Here is a 15,675-nt window from a genome sequence, read left to right as displayed (position 1 = left end):
TTAGAGCCTGGGTGTCCTTGGAGAAGGAGCATGCAGTGTCGACCAACACCCTGGAGTTGTTCAGGGAGTGGTGGGCGCCGCAGGGAGTGGAGTGCATCACTTCTCCCTCCAACTCTATTTTGATTTAGTCCCTACCCTCCCCTTCACTGTTTTTGATCACACAGCATTGTCCTTTGATGTGAAGGGCAGTGTTTGTCACTGGCCACTCGGGTGTTTTCCTATCTTCCTGGTGGTGGAATTTGAATAAAGATTGGTGCACTTTGTGTCTTTCACACTGTCTCACACCTATACACACACACTGGGGTGTGTGGGTGCTGGGGAAAAAATAAGCACTACCGCACTTAGGTGGTAGTGTGGGGGTTAAATTAAAAAAAAAAGAAACAGGAGTGTTGAATAAAGATTCGTGCACTTTGTTAAAAAAAAATTAAAAATAAGAGTGCCTGCCCTTCAAAAAAAAGGGGAGTTTTGCATCATTTCTCCAAAGAAAAAAAAAACAGGAGGGTGTGAAGGGCACTGCTTGTCACTGGCCACTCAGGTGTTTTCCTATCTTCCTGGTGGTGGAAATTGAATAAAGATTCGTGCATTTTGTGTCTCTCACTGTGTCTCACACCTGCACACACACAACATGGGTGCTGGGGAAAATATAAGCACTACCCTGGTTAGGTGGTAGTGTGGGGGAGAGAAGAAAAAAAATAAACAGGAGTGTCAGGGGATAGAGAGAAAGAAAAAAAAATAAACAGGAGGGTCAGAGGTTCTGTTGACTCTGAGTAAGTTGGACCAGTGTCAAGTACTATCCACGTGTAAATACAGGGTGACTTGGTGACAGGATACCAGCCTCCATGAATACAGGGTGACTTGGTGACAGGATACCAGCCTCCATGAAGATATTTCGGTGGCAACGAGAGAAAAAAAATGCTCCTGAAGAAATTTGCTCCTAACAGTCGTCTTTGAGTTGGGGTAAGCATTTCTGGCAATATGGTATTATTTGAGAAGCTTGACTCATTTGACCTTGCCTTCAAAGACTGGGCCCAGTATGTGGAAAGAATGTGTTATTGTTTTTGGGCAAATAACACTGGGGCAGATGAAAAGCAATCAGTAATTCTCCTGACAACTTGTGGACCTGCAGCTTTTTCGGTCATTAGGAGCTTTACTCTTCCTGAGGCACCAGATACTAAAACCTTTCAAGAGTTAATGGATTTAGTTAAGGAATATTATTCTTCTCTAATTCTGAGACTCCATCGGTTTTACTTGGCAGCTCAAGAACCTGGAGAATCGGGATTTTTGTCAAGATTAAGACAACTGGCAAAGGCAGTGACTTTGATTTAATCCTTAATGAAATGCTGAGAATCGATGTGGGACTAATGAAGTAAACATGCAAAAGCACCTACTAGCTGAAGCCCAACTGGACTTTAAACAGGCACCACAACTGGCTTTGTCATTGGAGAGTGTGACAAGTGGAGCAGATGAATTGCAGGTATGCTTATGTAAATGGACACCCTCGCCAGGCCAACTGAGATTGGGGAAGACCACCTGAGTGAATGCAATTGACAGTCTCACTCAGGACATATCATGAACAGAAGGACTCGAGATCAACCTGTAGCAAAACCCCCAAAGCTAAGCCAAGCCTCGGCCAAACAGAGAACAGTTTCTCCAGAATCCGGGCCAGCAAGCCACTGTAGTTGCTGACTGTGTTTGGACTCGAGACAGCAGAAGAGTTCCACTGGTCTGAATTGAGTAAGAAAATTCATAGACTGGTATCCAGGACATAGCACACCCCGGAAAGCCCACCTACATCTGGCTTGTAACTGTTAAATTGCTTAGCAACATCCAAATCAGAGCCAATCAAAATAAACGTCTGGTTAAATGGTCACCTGGTTCCAGTGGAGGTTGATACTGGCGCAGCTGTATCAGTGATTGCAGAACCAGCCTTTAACAAAATTCATGCAGGACTCCAATCCTTATGTTTGCATACGACCTTAGCTAGACTGAGAACCTTTACAGATTAAGGGGACAACTTTGGTTATGGTCTTGTTTGAGAAGCAGCTGATTTAGTTCCCACTAATTGTAGTAAAATGCTCAGGCCCAAGCATGATAGGGCAAAATTGTTTGAGATAGGTTCACCGTGATTGGCTCAACATTTTTTGATTAGAAAATGGCAGCCTGAGTGAAGTTCTAATTAAATACCTGGAGATTTTCAGGAAGGTCCAGGGGCTATCAAAGGAGCCAAGGCCACCTTTCACGTTGACCGGGAAACATTTCCATGATTCTGCAAGGCCCGCCCAGTGCCATTTGCCTCACGGGCAAAAGTACAGGCAGAAAGTAGTAGGCTGGAAAACGAAGGAATCATCAAACCAGTCCAGTTTGTGGAATGGGCTGCACTGGCCAAACTAGTTGTAAAGCTCGACAGGTTGATGGGGATATTAAACAAACAGGAAACTGTTTCTCGCAGCTGGATAAATACCCAATCCCTTGCATAGAGGATTTATGCACAAAGATGGCAGGGGGCTGTCCTTCACAAAGCTGGACATAAGCCATGCGTACCTACGATTGGGTTTAGGTAAGGATTCCTAGAGGTATGCTATAATTAATGCCCATAAAGGTTGGTACCCATATACAAGACTGCTATTTGGGGTATTATCAGCCTGTGCCATTTTTCAGTGGATGATGGAGAACATTTTAGAAGGTCTATCCCAGGTCGACATTTATCTGGATAAGGTGCTAATAACAGGGAAGACCAATAAAGAGCACTTAGAGAACTTGGAAATAGTCTAGACATTTCTCCAAGGTGGATGTATGCCTAAGAAGGGAAAGGTCTGTGCTCCAGGTACCCCCAGTACCTGGGCTACATGGGCTACAGAGTCAACAAGACTGGGCTACACCCGTTGGAAGATGAAGTGAACAAAGAGCAAAGAAAATTACAGCACTGGAACAAGCCCTTCGGCCCTCCAAACCTATGCCAATCCGGATCCTCTATCTAAATCCATCACGTATTTTCTAAGGATCTGTATTCCTCTGCTCCCTGCCCATTTATGTATCTGTCTCGATACATCTTAAATGATGCAATCGTGCCCAGCTCTACCACCTTTGCTGGCAACACATTCCAGGCACCCACCACCCTCTGCGTAAAGACCTTCCCACATATATCACCCTTAAATATTTCCCCTCTCTCTTTGAACGTGTGACCCGTAGAAACTGAGTCCCCTCTGGGAAAAAGCTTCTTGCTACCCACCCTGTCTATACCTCTCATGATTTTGTAGACCTCAATCAGTATCCCCGCTCCCCAATCTCCGTCTAATGAAAATAATCCTAATCTACTCAACCTCTCCTCATAGCTAGCACCCTCCATACCAGGCAACATCCTGGCGAACCTCCTCTGTGCCCTCTCCAAAGCATTCACATCCTTTTGGTAATGTGGTGACCAGAACTGTACGCAGTATTTCAAATATGGCCGAACCAAAGTCTTATACAACTGTGACCTGATCTGCCAACTCTTGTACTCAATACCATGTCCAATGAAGGAAAGCATGCCAAATGCCTTCTTGACCTGCATTGCCACCTTCAGGGAACAATGGACTTGGACACCCAGGTCTCTCTGTACATCAATTTTCCCCAGGGCTTTTCCATTTACTGTATAATTCGCTCTTGAATTGGAGCTTCCAAACTGCATCACCTTGCATTTGCCTGAATTGAACGCCATCTGCCATGTCTTTGCCCAACTCTCCAATCTACCTATATTCTGCTATATTCTCTGACAGTCCCCTTCACTATCTGCTACTCCACCAATCTTAGTATCATCTGCAAACTTGCTAATCAGACCACCAATACTTGTCCTGGATTAGTGGTGCTGGAAGAGCACAGCAGTTCAGGCAGCATCCAGCACCACTAATCCAGAATCTGGTTTCCATCATCTGCAGTCATTGTTTTTACCTACACCAATACCTTCCTCCAGATCATTTATGCATATCACAAACAACAGTGATCCCTGCACGGATCCCTGTGGAACACCACTAGTCACAGGTCTCCATTTTGAGAAACTCCCTTCAACTACTACTTTCTGTCTCCTGTTGCCCAAGCAGTTCTTTATCCATCTAGCTAGAACACCCTGGACCCCATGTGACTTCACTTTCTCAGCCTACAATGGGAACCTTACCAAACACCTTACTGAAGTCCATGTATTTGACATCTACAGCCTTTCCCTCATCAATCAACTTTGTCACTTCCTCAAGGAATTCTATTAAGTTGGTAAGCTTCTCCAGCAGCTTCCATATCACTGACGTCAGGCCTACCGGTCTATAATTACCTGGATTATCCTTGCTATCCTTCTTAAACAAAGGGACAACATTAGCAATTCTCCAGTCCTCCAGGACCTCACCCCGTGTTCAAGGATGCTATAAAGCTATCTGTTAAGACCCCAGCTATTTACTCTCTCATCTCCCTCAGTATCCAGGGATAGATCCAAATCGGACCTGGGGACTTGTCCACCTTAATGCCTTTTCAAATACCCAACACTTCCTCCCTCTTTTTGCTGACTTGACCGAGAGTAATCAAACATCCATCCCTAACTTCAACATCCGTCATGTCCCTCTCCTCGTTGAATACCAACGTAAAGTACTCATTAAGAATCTCACCCATTTTCTCTGACTTCACGCATAACTTTCCTCCTTTGTCCTTGAATGGGCCAATCTTATCTTTAGTTACCCTCTTGCTCCTTATATATGAATAAAAGGCTTTGGGATTTTCCTTAACCCTGTTTGCTAAAGATATCTCATGACCCCTTTTAGGCCTCTTAATTCCTTGTTTCAGATTGCTGATATTTTTCCAAAGCTTTGCCTGTCTTCAGTCGCCTAGACCTTATAAATGTGTCCTTTTTCCTCTTAGCTAGTCTCACAATTTCACCTGTCATCCATGGTTCCCTAATCTTGCCATTTCTATCCCTCATTTTCACAGGAATATGTCTCTCCTGCAGTCTAATTACCTGGATTATCCCTGCTATCCTTCTTAAACAAGGGGTCAACATTAGCAATCCTCCAGGACCTCCCCCATGTTCAAGGATGCTGCAAGGATATCTGTTAAGGCACTGACTATTTTCTCTTTCGCTTCCCTTAGTAACCTGGGATGGATCCCATTCGGACTCGGAGGATACTTAAGAGGGAAATCGTGGGGAAAAAAGGGGACATATGATAGCTTTGGCAAATAGAGTTAAGGAGAATCGGAAGGGTTTTACAAATACATTAAGGACAAAAAGATAACGAGGGAAGAATAGGGCGCCTCAAAGATCAGCAAGGTGGCCTTTGTGTGGAGCTGTAGGAGATGGGGGAGATACTAAACGAGTATTTCGCATCAGCATTTACTGTGGAAAAGGACATGCAAGATATAAAATGTAGGGAAATAGGTGATGACAACTTGAAAAATATCCATATTACAGAGGAGGAAGTGTTGGATGTCTTGAAACGCATAGAAATGGATAAATCCCCAGGACCTGATCAGGTGTACCCTAGAATTCTGTGGGAAGCTGGGAAGTGATTGCTGGGCTTCTTGCTGAAATATTTATATCATCGATAGTCACAGGTGAGGTGCCAGAAGATTGGAGGTTGGCAAACGTGGTGCCACTATTTAAGAAAGGTGGTAAGGACAAGCCAGGGAACTCTAGACCAGTGAGCCTGACATTGGTGGTGGGCAAGTTGTTGGAGGGAATCCTGAGGGACAGGATGTGCATGTATTTGGAAAGGCAAGGACTGATTCAGGATAGTCATCATGGCTTTGTGTGTGGGAAGCCTTGTCTCACAAACTTGATTGAGTTTTTTTGAAGAAGTAACAAAGAGGATTGATGGGGGCAGAGCAGTAGACATGATTTATATGGATTCTGGATTAGTGGTGCTGGAAGAGCACAGCAGTTCAGGCAGCATCCGAGGGGCAGTAAAATCGACGTTTCGGGCAAAAGCCCTTCATCAGGAATACAGGACGTTAGTAAGGTGTTCAACAAGGTTCCCCGTGGGAGACTGGTTAGCAAGGTTAGATTTCACAGAATAAAGGGAGAACTAGCCATTTGGATACAGAACTGGCTCAAAGGGAGAAGACAGAGGGTGGTGGTGGGGGTTTGTTTTTCAGACTGGAGGCCTGTGACCAGTGGAGTGCCATAAGGATCGGTGCTGGGTCCTCTACTTTTTATCATTTACATAAATGATTTGGATGCGAGCATAAGAGGTACAGTTAGTAAGTTTGCAGATGACACCAAAATTGGAGGTGTAGTGGACAGCGAAGAAGGTTACCTCAAGTTACAACAGGATCTTGATCAGATGGGCCAATGGGCAGTGGAGTTTAATTTGGATAAATGTGAGGTGCTGTACTTTGGGAAAGCAAATCTTAGCAGGACTTATGCACTTAACGGTAAGGTCCTAAGGCGTGTTGCTGAACAAAGAAACCTTGGAGTACAGGTTCATAGCTCCTTGAAAGTAGAGTCGCAGGTAGATAGGATAGTGAAGAAGGCATTTGGTATGCTTTCCTTTATTGGTCAGAGTATTGAGTTACAGGTTAGGCCACTTTTGGAATACTGCATGCAATTCTGGTCTCCTTCCTATCGGAATAATGTTGTGAAACTTGAAAGGATTCAGAAAAGATTTACAAGGATGTTGCCAGGGTTGGAGGATTTGAACTACAAGGAAAGGTTGAATAGGCTAGGGCTGTTTTCTTGAGTGTCGGAGGCTGAGGGGCATGGATAGAGTAAATAGACAAGTCTTTTCCCTGGGGTGGAGGAGTCCAGAATTAGAGGGCATAGCTTTAGGGTGAGAGGGGAAAGATATAAAAGAGACCAAAGGGGCAACTTTTTCACGCAGAGGGTGGAATGTGTATGGAATGAGCTGCCAGAGGAAGTGATGGAGGCTGGTACAATTGCAACATTTAAAAGGCATCTGGATGAGTATATGAATAGGAAGGGTTTGGAGAGATATGGGCTGGGTGATGGGACTAGATTGGGTTGGGATATCTGGTTGGCATGGACGGGTTGGACTGAAGGGTCTGTTTCCGAGCTGTACATTTCCATAACTTTATGACTCTATAATCAACCTCTCTTTAAAAGCCTCCCGTATATCGAATGAGGATTTACCTTCAACCACCTGCTCCCAATCCACATTCCCCAGCTCTTGTTGAATTGAGGGTGATTAAAGGTGGCCCGGCTCCCACGTGTGTACCGGAGTTTAGGTCTTTCCTTGGACTGATGGTGTTATTAAAGGAAGTTCATACATAATCTGGCTTCCATTCCGGCACCCTTCTATCTGCTATTAAAAAAGGGTCAGCCTTGGAAATGGTCTTGTAGCCAAGATGTAGCCTTTGGGGAAGTGAAGAAGCAGCAATCTTCATCTGAGGTGTTGGCACATGATGATCCCAAGTCAGATCTGGTGTCGAGATGCGATGCCTCTCCATATGGTATATTAGGGTCGTGTTAGATCACAGTTGGCTCAATGGAGAGGAATGCCCAATGGCATATGCTTCCCAGGTTGTGGCTGATGCAGAGCACAAATATGCCCACATAGAGAAGGAAGGTTTGGCGGTCTTTAGATAGATAGATAGATTACTTACAGTGTGGAAACAGGCCCTTCGGCCCAACAAGTCCACACCGCCCCGCCGAAGCGCAACCCACCCATACCCCTGCATTTACCCCTTACCTAACACTACGGGCAATTTAGCATGGCCAATTCACCTGACCTGCACATCTTTGTGATTGTGGGAGGAAACCGGAGCACCCGGAGGAAACCCACGCAGACACGGGGAGAATGTGCAAACTCCACACAGTCAGTCGCCTGAGGCGGGAATTGAACCCGGGTCTCTGGCGCTGTGAGGCAGCAGTGCTAACCACTGTGCCACCGTGCCGCCCTCTTCTTTGGTATGAGAATGTTCCACCAATACCTTTACAGATGTGAATTTATATTAATAACAGACCACAAACCCCTGCTAAAGCTAGTTGAAGAAGACAAGACCTCGCCGCCCATAACTTCAGGTCAAATTCAGCGGTGGGCTCTCATTCTAAGTATGTACAATTACAAGTTGGAATGCTGTCTGGAAAGCCAAGTAGCAAACACAGATCCCAAAAGAGAAAATGCTGGAAAATCTCAGCAGGTCTGGCAGCATCTGTAAGGAGAGAAAAGAGCTGATGTTTTGAGTCTAACTGACCCTTTGTCAAAGGGTCCAGAAAGGTTTCAATTCTGTTTGTGATGGCCCTTTTGTTTCCCCCATCACTACCAGTTGTTCTCCAGAGGGGATGGCATTTTATTATGGGGAGTAAGTGTAATTGTCCCAACCAAATACTGGCTGAATTCCACCAGGGTCATCCAGGGGTGTCCAAAATGACGTTGTTGGCCAGGATTGTTGGTGGGAGAGTGCCCAAAATGCCAACAAGGACCAAGCGTACCACCAGCAGCTCCCCCAAGTTTGTGGGAATTGCCATAAAAACCCTGTACTCGGTTACACATTAGTTAGAAAGACTATGCCAGCCTTTCATGGGTTCGACATGCTTAGTCATTGTGGATGCCCTCTCAAAGTGACTGGATGTGCATGGAGTCAAACACAGGAATGACGATGGAAAAGCTGCGAGCATCTTCTGCAATACACAGCCTCCGAAAGTGTTTGTAACAGACAACCAGCCATCATTTACCAGCATGGAATTCTAGTATTTCCTCAACTCAAATGGCAGTCTGCATATAGGTAGACAAGCAGGAGGCTGGAAGATCACATGGCAAAGAACTCATGCCATCTGGCTTGCTGTGTTCTTCCAGCCTCCTGATGTCTACCTAATCTACAGAATGCCATTCAACTTTAGGAAATACTTGAACTCCTGGTCATCATTTACCAGGATGGAATTCAAGTATAGAGCTGTCTTTATATGCAGAATTAGAGACAAAAAAAACCTGCATTGCTGGATTCCAAGGTAGACAAGGTAGGCTGGAAGAACACATGGCAGAGAACTGTTTTTCCAACCTACCTTGTCTACCTTGGAATCCAGCATCTACAGTTTTTTTTGCCTCTAATTCTACATATAAGGACAGCTCTATACCATCCATTGTGCAATGGTCTGGAGGAAAGAGCAGTCCAAATTTCGAAGGCAGGCATAAAGAAACAGCCGACAGCTTCACTCAATACCAACCTATCCCGGTTCCTGTTTGCTTGTTTCCAAGGAGTGGAGTCAGAGGGAGGAGCACACAGTGATGAGTACAAAAACTAACTTACCTTGGGGATTTGGGGCCTTGTTTCTGGGGGAGGAGCACACAGAGCAGTGAGTATAAAAACTAACTGACCTTGGGGATTCGTGGCCATGTGGAAAATCGCTAATGTAACCTCCCTGTTTAAGAAGGGAGTGAGGCAAAAGACAGGAAATTACAGACCAATTAGCCTGACATTAGTTGTTGGTAAGATTTTGAAGTCTGTCATGAAGGATGAGATTTCTGAAAACTTGGAAGTGCATGGTAAAATAGGGCAAAGTCACATGATTTCATCAAGGGGAGGTCATGCCTGACAAATCTGCTAGAATTCTTTGAGGTGGTAATGAGCAGGTTAGACCAAGGAGACCAATGCATGTTATCGATCTGGACTTCAAGAAGGCCTTTGACAAGATGCCACACAGGAGGCTGCTGAGTAAGATAAGGGCCCATGGTGTTAGAGGCAAGGTCCTCGCATGGATAGAAGCTTGGCTGTCTGGCAGGAAGCAGAGAGTGGGGATAAAAGGGCCCTTCTCAGGATGGCAGCTGGTGACAAGTGGTGTTCCACAAGGGTCAGTGTTGGGACCACAACTTTTCACTTTATACATTAATGATCTGGATGAAGGGTCTGAGGGCATTTTGGCTGCGTTTGCAGACAATACAAAGATAGCTGCAGGGGCAGGTAGTATTTAGGAGGTGAGGAGGCTGCAGAAGGATTTGGACAGGTTGGGAGAGTGGGAAAAGAAGTGGCAGATGGAGTACAATGTTGGAAAGTGTGAGGTCATGCACTTTGGTAGGAAGAACAGAGGCATGGACTATTCTCTAAATGGGGAGAAAATTCAGAAATGTGAAGTGGCAAAGAGCCTTGGGAGTTTCAGGCCAGGATTCTCTTAAGGTTAACTTGCCATTTGAGTCAGTATTTAGGAAGGTAAATATAATGTTGGCATTTATTTTGAGAGAACCAGGACATAAAAGCAGAGTTGTACTTCTGAGACTTCCATCAGGCTTTGGTCAGACCACATTTGGAGTATTGTGAGCGATTTGGGTGCCATATCTCAGGAAGGATGTACTGGCCCTGGTCCAGAGGAGGTTCATGCGAATGATCCCAGAAATGAAAAGCTTAACCTATGAGGAACGTTTGAGGACTCTGGGTTGATACTCAATGAAGTTTAGAAGAATGAGGAGAGATCCAACTGAAACATACAGAATACTTTTGGGCCTGGACAGAGTGGACAATGGCAGGAGAGATTAGAACCCGAGGGAAGACCTTTAGAATGGAGATAAGGAGAAGTTTCTTCAGCCAGAGAGTGGTGAAATCTATGGAAGTCTTTGCCACAGAAGGCTGTGAAGGCTGGGTCATTAAGTATAGTTAAGACGGAGGTAGATAGGTTCTTGATTGTCAATGGGAGAAAGGGGGAGAAAAGGGTTGAAAAGCTTATCAGCTATGTTTGAATGGTGGAGCAAACTTGATGGGCCAAATGGCCTAATTTCTACTCCTATGTCTTATGGTCTTATTATAGGACCACCCCTCATGCAATGACAGGGATAGCTCCAGTAGGGTTGCTAATGGGGAGAAGACTGCGCACCAGGTTAAACCTGACCTTCCCGGACCTGAGGGGGTGGAAGGGCGAAACGGCATCGGGAACACCAATGCTGGACACAAGATTACGCAAGGCGAGAGAGTGTTTACTTCAAGGGACCAAGTTTGGTGTTGAAACCATGGAAATGGCCCTGCATGTGTAACAGGTATGGTGGACACAAGATCAGCTCCCATGGCGTACAAGGTTTGGGTAGGTGTGATGGTCCTGAACAAGGCTATTGGAATCCCTGTGTTCTACCCAGCCTTCTTGTGTCAAAGAAACCTCGGACACAGTGGATTCACAGTCCCAATGCCTTTATCATCTGAAGAAGGAGGTGTATTTTTTCTGATATGCCTCAGGGTGAAGAGGTGGGCGAGGATCCAGTGCATGCCACCCATATCTGAGGCAGAGTCAGAGGCTGAGGGGTGACTATATAGAGCTTTATAAAATCATGAGGGGCATGGATATGGCAAATTGACAAAGTCTTTTCCCTGAGTGGAAGAGTCCAGAACTCAAGGGTATAGGTTTAAGGTGATAGGGGAAAAATTTAAAAAGGACCTAAGGGGCAACTTTTTCATACAGAGGATGGTACGTGTATGGAATGAGCTGCCAGAGGAAGTGGTGGAGGCTGGTACAATTGCAACATTTAAAAGGCATCTGGATGGGTATATGAATAGGAAGGGTTGGGAGGGATACGGGCTAAGTGCTGGCAAATGGGACTAGATTTATGTAGAATGGACGAATTGGACTTGTAGGGTCTGTTTCTGTGCTGTACATCCCTATGACTCTATATACCTTTACAACTTTCTGGTTCCAACTGCACTTCTACTCTGTCAGTAGATACTTGCATATATGACTCCCTGTTTCTCAGTTTCTTCATCTAAGCCATTTAGAATTACAATGAAAGACTCTGGGCCTTGGTACATTAAATCCCCTGGGGGCATTAATTACATTTCTATTAACCCCGCTCTCTGTCTTATTCCTCATACTTTAGACAGGTCAAAGGTTTGTCTTCAATAACATACATGTTCAGTTTCTGTAAGTAATCTATTTTATGGAACCTTACTGAGTGCCATCTGTAAATCCATACAAATAATATCCACAACACTCCCTTTGAAACCACATGAGTTAAGTCTGCCAACAATGTTTAGCTGGTTTAGTTAGCCCTGTACAAATCCAGGCTGGTTCTCCCGATTCACATAGGGATTCCATCGGATATGCAGCACAGACTCAAACCCATTCAGCTCAACCTGCCCCTGCTGCAATTTGTGACCCACTGTCGTCCCACTTGTTCACCAATTCATACTTGTCGAAGTATTTGATCTTTCCATCTCTAATCACAGATTCCAATCATTTCCCCACAGCTGATATTGGAAGAATCAATCTGGAATGTTCTCGCAACACTGAAGAGAGATTGGGGATTATCTAATCAAAGGCAGCAGTTCCTGAATTGAGAGAGTTTGGAAAATCAACAATTTCCTCACCTGCCGTACTTCTTTCAGTATCCTGAGCTTGGAACCAACATGTCCTACACTCTTCACAATAACCAATTGCATTCTTTTCTCTATTTCTGGTTTTAACCTGACATTACATTGAGTTAGTTCCTGCCTTTGCTTTAGTTCTATGCTATTTCAGAGCAGTTTTCTCTTCTTCTATTGGGAATAATTATAGGATAATTATTTCACAGGTCTTCCATTTCCTGATTTACATTTCCGTTTCACTGTGTTTGTCTTTAAGATGTTGGGACTATCCTCATCTCCACTCTTTATCTTACCAGTGAAACAACTTTGAGAGTTGCTCTTGATGAGTCTGTCAAGTCACCTCTTGAGTTACCTTTTTGCAACTCTTAGGATCTTTTTCTCTTCTCTATAACTCAGTCTCGATCTGTGGGATCTTCACTAGTATCTATATTTGTGTTAGTCCTTTCCTTAAATTTTACACACATCCGTGATGGGCCAAATGGCCTCCCACCTTGCTCTCAGCATTCTGCGATTTGATGTAACACACAACTTCTCTTATCAACTGAACGTTTCCTCATTTGGCAAGCAGCAAGGTCTTATATTAAACTCTCCCTTAACACTTAACTGGACACTTTTATTTCATCTCACTCACCTTTATGTGACTTTCTGCCTTTTCCAAGCTGAGCAGGGAGTGGGTTTTGTGTTTGCCTGTTATTGTACACGGCCCACACACACACTCTCCATCGTCTTCACAGTAAAACTCCAGAGGCTCCTTGTGTTCACGGCACTGTCTCTCTATCGGATCGCTGGGAAGTCTGGCCGCAGGCTCACCTACGCTCACCACCTGAGGTTCCCCTCCAGGTAAGGGGAGCTTGGCCGTGAGGGCAGAGGCAGCTGCTTCCTCAGGCTGGCTTGCCACGTCCGGCCTGGGCTCCGAGACCGACGGATTGGCACACACCGGGCAGTCCAGTCTGCCCACAGCTTTCCCCTTGGCCTGGGAATCCTCGATACAGTTGGAGCAAAGGTAATGGCCACAGGGCAGTGCGTCAGAGTCAGGGAATGGGCAGTGGCAGAAGGCACAAGTTGGCTGCTCCTCGGTTATGCCCATTTCCTCCATCCTTAGTGAAACTTCGGGGAGAGTGTAACCTGCAGCAGCAGTCTGCAGTCCGACTGACTGGGAGGGACTGAACTCTGTCTGTTACACTCTCGAGATTCACTCCAACTGCAGATTAACCCTTCGTCAGCTGCAGCAGATTAACCAGGCTACAGTTTGATAGCTTCTCCTTTGTGTTTACAATGGCTTCCTGAGATTGGCACAACAACGAGAGACTTGGAGAAACAGAAATCTTTGTAAACGTGGGGACAACTGAAAAGGCACAGTTGGATGTATATACAGTGGTGGAGAGTGCAGCAATAAAGAAGGCACACTAAACATTTATAAGTTATAAATTAGGCCTCAACTTGAGTACAGTGTACAGTTTACAAAGGGATTACATGTAAGGAGTTCTTAAAATGTATTCATGAGATGTGGGCGTCGCTGGCGGCACCAGAATTTATTGCCCATCCCTAACTCCCAGGAGAGGTGGTGGTCAGCGCCGCCCTTGAACTGCTGCAGTCCTTGAGACCATAAGAAACAGGAGCAGAATTCGGCCTTTTGGACCATCAAGTCTGCTTCATCATTCAATCATGGCTGCTCTGTTTCTCCATTCTTTTCCCCGTAACCCTTGAACCCCTTACTAATTGAGAATAATTCACACTGAGAATACCCTCCATGGTGTTGTGTGGCACCATCACTGTGCTAAATGGGACAGACTTCAAACAGATCTAGCAACTCAAGCCTGGGCATCCATGAGGTGCTGTAGGCCAACAACAGCAGCAGAACTGTACTCCAGCACAATCTGTAACCACATGGCATGGCATATCCCCCACTCAACCATTACCATCACGCCAGGGAATCAACCCTGGTTCAATGGACAGTGCAGGAGGGCATGCCAGGTGCAGCACCAGGCATCCCTGAAGATGAGGTGTCAACCTGGTGAAGCTACAAACCTGCCAAACAGCAGAAGCAGCAAGTGATAGACAGAGCTAATCGATCCCACCACCAACGGATCAGATCTAAGCTCTGCAGTCCTGCCACATCCAGTTGTGAATGGTGGTGGGCAATTAAACAACTCCCTGGAGGAGGAGGCTCCACAAATATCCCCCTCCTCAGTGATGGAAGGGCCCAGCACATCGGAGCAAAAGATAAGGCTGAAGCTTTCCCAGCAACCTTCACCCAGAAGTGCTGAGGGGATGGTCCATCTCGGCCTCCCCCAGTGGTCCCCACCATCACAGGTCCCAGTCTTCAGCCAATTCCATTCACTCCACGTGATATCAAGGAATGGTTGGAGACACTGGATACTGCAAAGGCCATGGGCCCTGACAACATTCCAGCAATGGTACTGAAGACTTGTGCTCCAGAACTTGCCGCTCCCCTAACCAAGCTGTTCCAGTACAGTTACAACACTGGCACCTACCCCACAGTGTGGAAAATGCCCAGGTATGTCCTGTACATAAAAAGCAGGATAAATCCAACCCAGCCAATTACCGCCCCATCAGTCTACTCTCGATCTTCAGTCGAGAGTGTGGTGCTGGAAAACCACAGCAGGTCAGGCAGCATCCAAGGAGTAGGAGAATTGACATTTCGGAATGACTGATGAAGGGCTCATGCCCGAAATGTCAAATCTCCTGCTCCTTGGATGCTGCCTGACCTGCTGTGCTTTTCCAGTATCACATTCTAAACTCTGATCTCCAGCATCTGCAGTCCTCACTTTCTCCTATTCTCGATCATCAGTAAAGTGATGGAAGGTGTCCATCAACAGAGCTATCAAGCAGCATCTACTCAGCAATGACCTGCTCAGTGACCCTCAGTTTGAGTTCCACCAGGGCCACTCAGCTCTTGACCTCATTACAGCCTTGGGTCAAACATGGACAAAAGAGCTGAACTCCAGAGGGGAGGGGAGGGTCACAGCCCTTGTCATCAAGGCTGCATTCGACCAAGTTCCTGCATCAAGGAACCCTAGAAAAACTGGAATCAATGGGTATCCAGGGGCAAACCCTCCATTGGTTGGAGTCATACCTGGGACATAGGAAGATGGTTGTGGTTATTGAAGATCAGTTACTGCAGCTCCAGGACAACTCTGCAGGAGTGCCTCAGGGCAGTGTCCTCGGCCCAACCATCTTCAGCTGCTTCATCAATGACCTTCCCTCCATCATAACGCCAGAAATGGGGATGTTCGCTGATGATTGCACAGTATTCAGCACATTTGCGACTCTTCAGATACTGAAGAAGACCATGTCTGAATGCAACAAGATCAGGATAGTATCCAGGCTTGGGCTGACAAGTGGCAAGGAGGGGAAAGTGAGGACTGCTGATGCTGGAGATCAGAGTTGAAAGTGTGGTACTGG

The 15,675-nt window shown here is 45.8% G+C and overlaps 1 protein-coding gene across 1 annotated transcript in view; it reads right to left on the bottom strand.

The window, feature by feature from the left end:
• Window positions 1-13,345, bottom strand: part of LOC122550335 (E3 ubiquitin-protein ligase TRIM7-like) — a 79,885-nt gene extending 66,540 nt beyond the window's left edge. The window contains exon 1 of the mRNA XM_087986857.1: window positions 12,881-13,345. Within this exon, the coding sequence (XP_087842983.1) occupies window positions 12,881-13,345 (465 nt within the window). The remainder of the gene's footprint in view (window positions 1-12,880) is intronic.
• Between the last annotated feature and the right edge of the window lie 2,330 nt (window positions 13,346-15,675).

Source organism: Chiloscyllium plagiosum, unplaced genomic scaffold (genome assembly GCF_037043375.1).
Source record: "Chiloscyllium plagiosum isolate Xiang-an unplaced genomic scaffold, Cpla_swu_hap1 HiC_scaffold_5, whole genome shotgun sequence".
NCBI classification, from domain to species: Eukaryota; Metazoa; Chordata; class Chondrichthyes; order Orectolobiformes; family Hemiscylliidae; genus Chiloscyllium; species Chiloscyllium plagiosum.
The sequence above is the reverse complement of the archived record's forward strand: the minus strand, read 5'-3'. Positions and strand labels throughout refer to the sequence as shown.